The sequence below is a fragment of the Austrofundulus limnaeus genome, unplaced genomic scaffold (assembly GCF_001266775.1).
Source record: "Austrofundulus limnaeus strain Quisiro unplaced genomic scaffold, Austrofundulus_limnaeus-1.0 Scaffold321, whole genome shotgun sequence".
NCBI lineage: Eukaryota > Metazoa > Chordata > Actinopteri > Cyprinodontiformes > Rivulidae > Austrofundulus > Austrofundulus limnaeus.
In genome coordinates, this window is record NW_013952723.1 from 23,339 (window position 1) to 25,165 (window position 1,827).

Genomic DNA, 1,827 nt, shown 5'->3' on the forward strand with positions numbered 1-1,827 from the left:
CTCCAATGGTCTCATGGTTAGTGTCGTGGGCTTTCATGTGGGAGATTACGGTTTGAAATCCAGCTACGGTAACTTTAACAGAAAATCTTTACAAACTTCATATTGTCACACAATTACCCTCATTACAAACACCTGCTGACGTGACAGCTGGTATAGAAAACACATTTGAACTTGGTCACAGTTCATTCTGCAAGTCCAATGCTGCAGGCAAAGCCATGCTGCAATGACATGCTACATGGCAATGCACACTTGTTTTTACATCGTAAAAACCCATGTCTAGTTATTATTATTTTTTTTATAGATTCAACTCCAGCATGCAGCGGTTCTTCATGGGCTCCAAGTATAAGAAAAATGTGGCCAATGGTAACGCTGCGATCAGCAATGAAATGGAGGACGGTAATACTTGTTTTGACTATGTTTGGGATGACGACCCGTCGTCACCTTTACTCTCAGCAGGTGAGGTTAATCAGACGGGCAGAGTTAAAAAAATGTTTAAACTGAATTCTCTCTAAGACTGCGATTTGCTTCTGTCTGCTAAACTGAAACTGCTTCAGCTAATACCTTTCCAGCTAAAAATAATGTTTTAACTGTTTTTATATTTTGCAGTATTTTAGGATTTTATCCTGAAAGCTGCTCCTCTCTGCCTCTGCTGTTACTAATGTCTAACATTGAGGAAAAAGCCAACTTTTCTGACTTTGCATTAACGTGCCTGTCTGTTTAGCCTTACTAAACTTATTCTCGCTCGTTGTCGACAGTGTTGTGCTGCTGTGTGCCAAATGTTTTCTGCTTGCACACTACTTTTCCTTCTGCCGGTCTCTGGAGCGCAGACCTCCTCGCTCCTGAAGTGGTAATGAATTTCACAAGAGAAGATGTTTACGCCGACTCTGTTTACTCTGTTAATTTATGTGTTGCTGCTGCATGCTTAATAAGTCAAATTAAAGCGGAGTTAGAAGTTTTATTCCCTGTAGACTGGATTTTTTAATCCAATGTTCACAAAAGGAGTAAATGAGGCACCACAATCGAGACCAGCTAGTTTCAGGTTATGTTTTCTGATTCAGGGTAAAACTTTTTCTTTTTGATCAGTTTCTGTCAACACAAGTGTTTGGCTGATATGTTCACTTCAAAGTTGCCCACGTTATTTGGGAATGCTAAACAACAAACTCGGTTTGTAAAAGCGTCATGTGTGGGCTGATAAATGAGCAAATAAAGCAAACACTCGTCATTTTCAGAGCTCCTTGATAATTAAAATCTTTCACAGTTAGTTTTAGAGCATCTTTGTTCTGCTTTCTCAAAAATGGTTACACAAGCTTCACAACACGACTTGTTTGTTTGCTGATTTCCTAAATTAGAGAAAATGATCTTTGCTGCAAATGAAGGTGAGGTTTGTAAAAAGACGACGGCTTATTGTAATCTTTAAATTGTTTTAATAAAATGCAGCAGCTTAGGATTTCATCTTTGGCAACTAAATAATTGGGCATAATTTGGTCATTATGGGGCACAAAGTGTAAAATAAAATGTTTACTGTTTAGCTCACTGTTATTACTTTTAGCTTATTTTTACTAAATGCTGAATTTAAATGTTCAAAATCCAAATGTAAAAGTTGAGCTTTAAAGGGATCCATGATTAGTTGTAACATTAGACTTTATTTGATAAACATTTATTTTAACTGTAAAATAAAGACTGTAAAAATACTGTAGGCTGTTTAGTTTTGTAATTTTTTTAATATGTTTTAACACGGATAGCGCCATTTTATTTACATGCAAAGCATTCTGGGTAAATGATGACGTGGATAGGTCCTCGGTGCGAGGCTGCTAGCGAGCTATATCC

At 37.3% G+C, this 1,827-nt stretch overlaps 1 protein-coding gene across 3 annotated transcripts in view; it reads left to right on the forward strand.

Annotated features, from left to right (window-relative positions):
• The window catches only part of slc24a4b (solute carrier family 24 member 4b), a 30,602-nt gene that overhangs the window by 17,375 nt on the left and 11,400 nt on the right, over window positions 1–1,827 (forward strand). For 2 of the 3 annotated variants that reach the window (XM_014022258.1, XM_014022259.1), the window contains exon 10: window positions 302–456. In XM_014022258.1, coding sequence (XP_013877712.1) covers window positions 302–456 — 155 coding nt within the window. The remainder of the gene's footprint in view (window positions 1–301; window positions 457–1,827) is intronic. The other variant, XM_014022260.1, reaches the window with a different exon arrangement.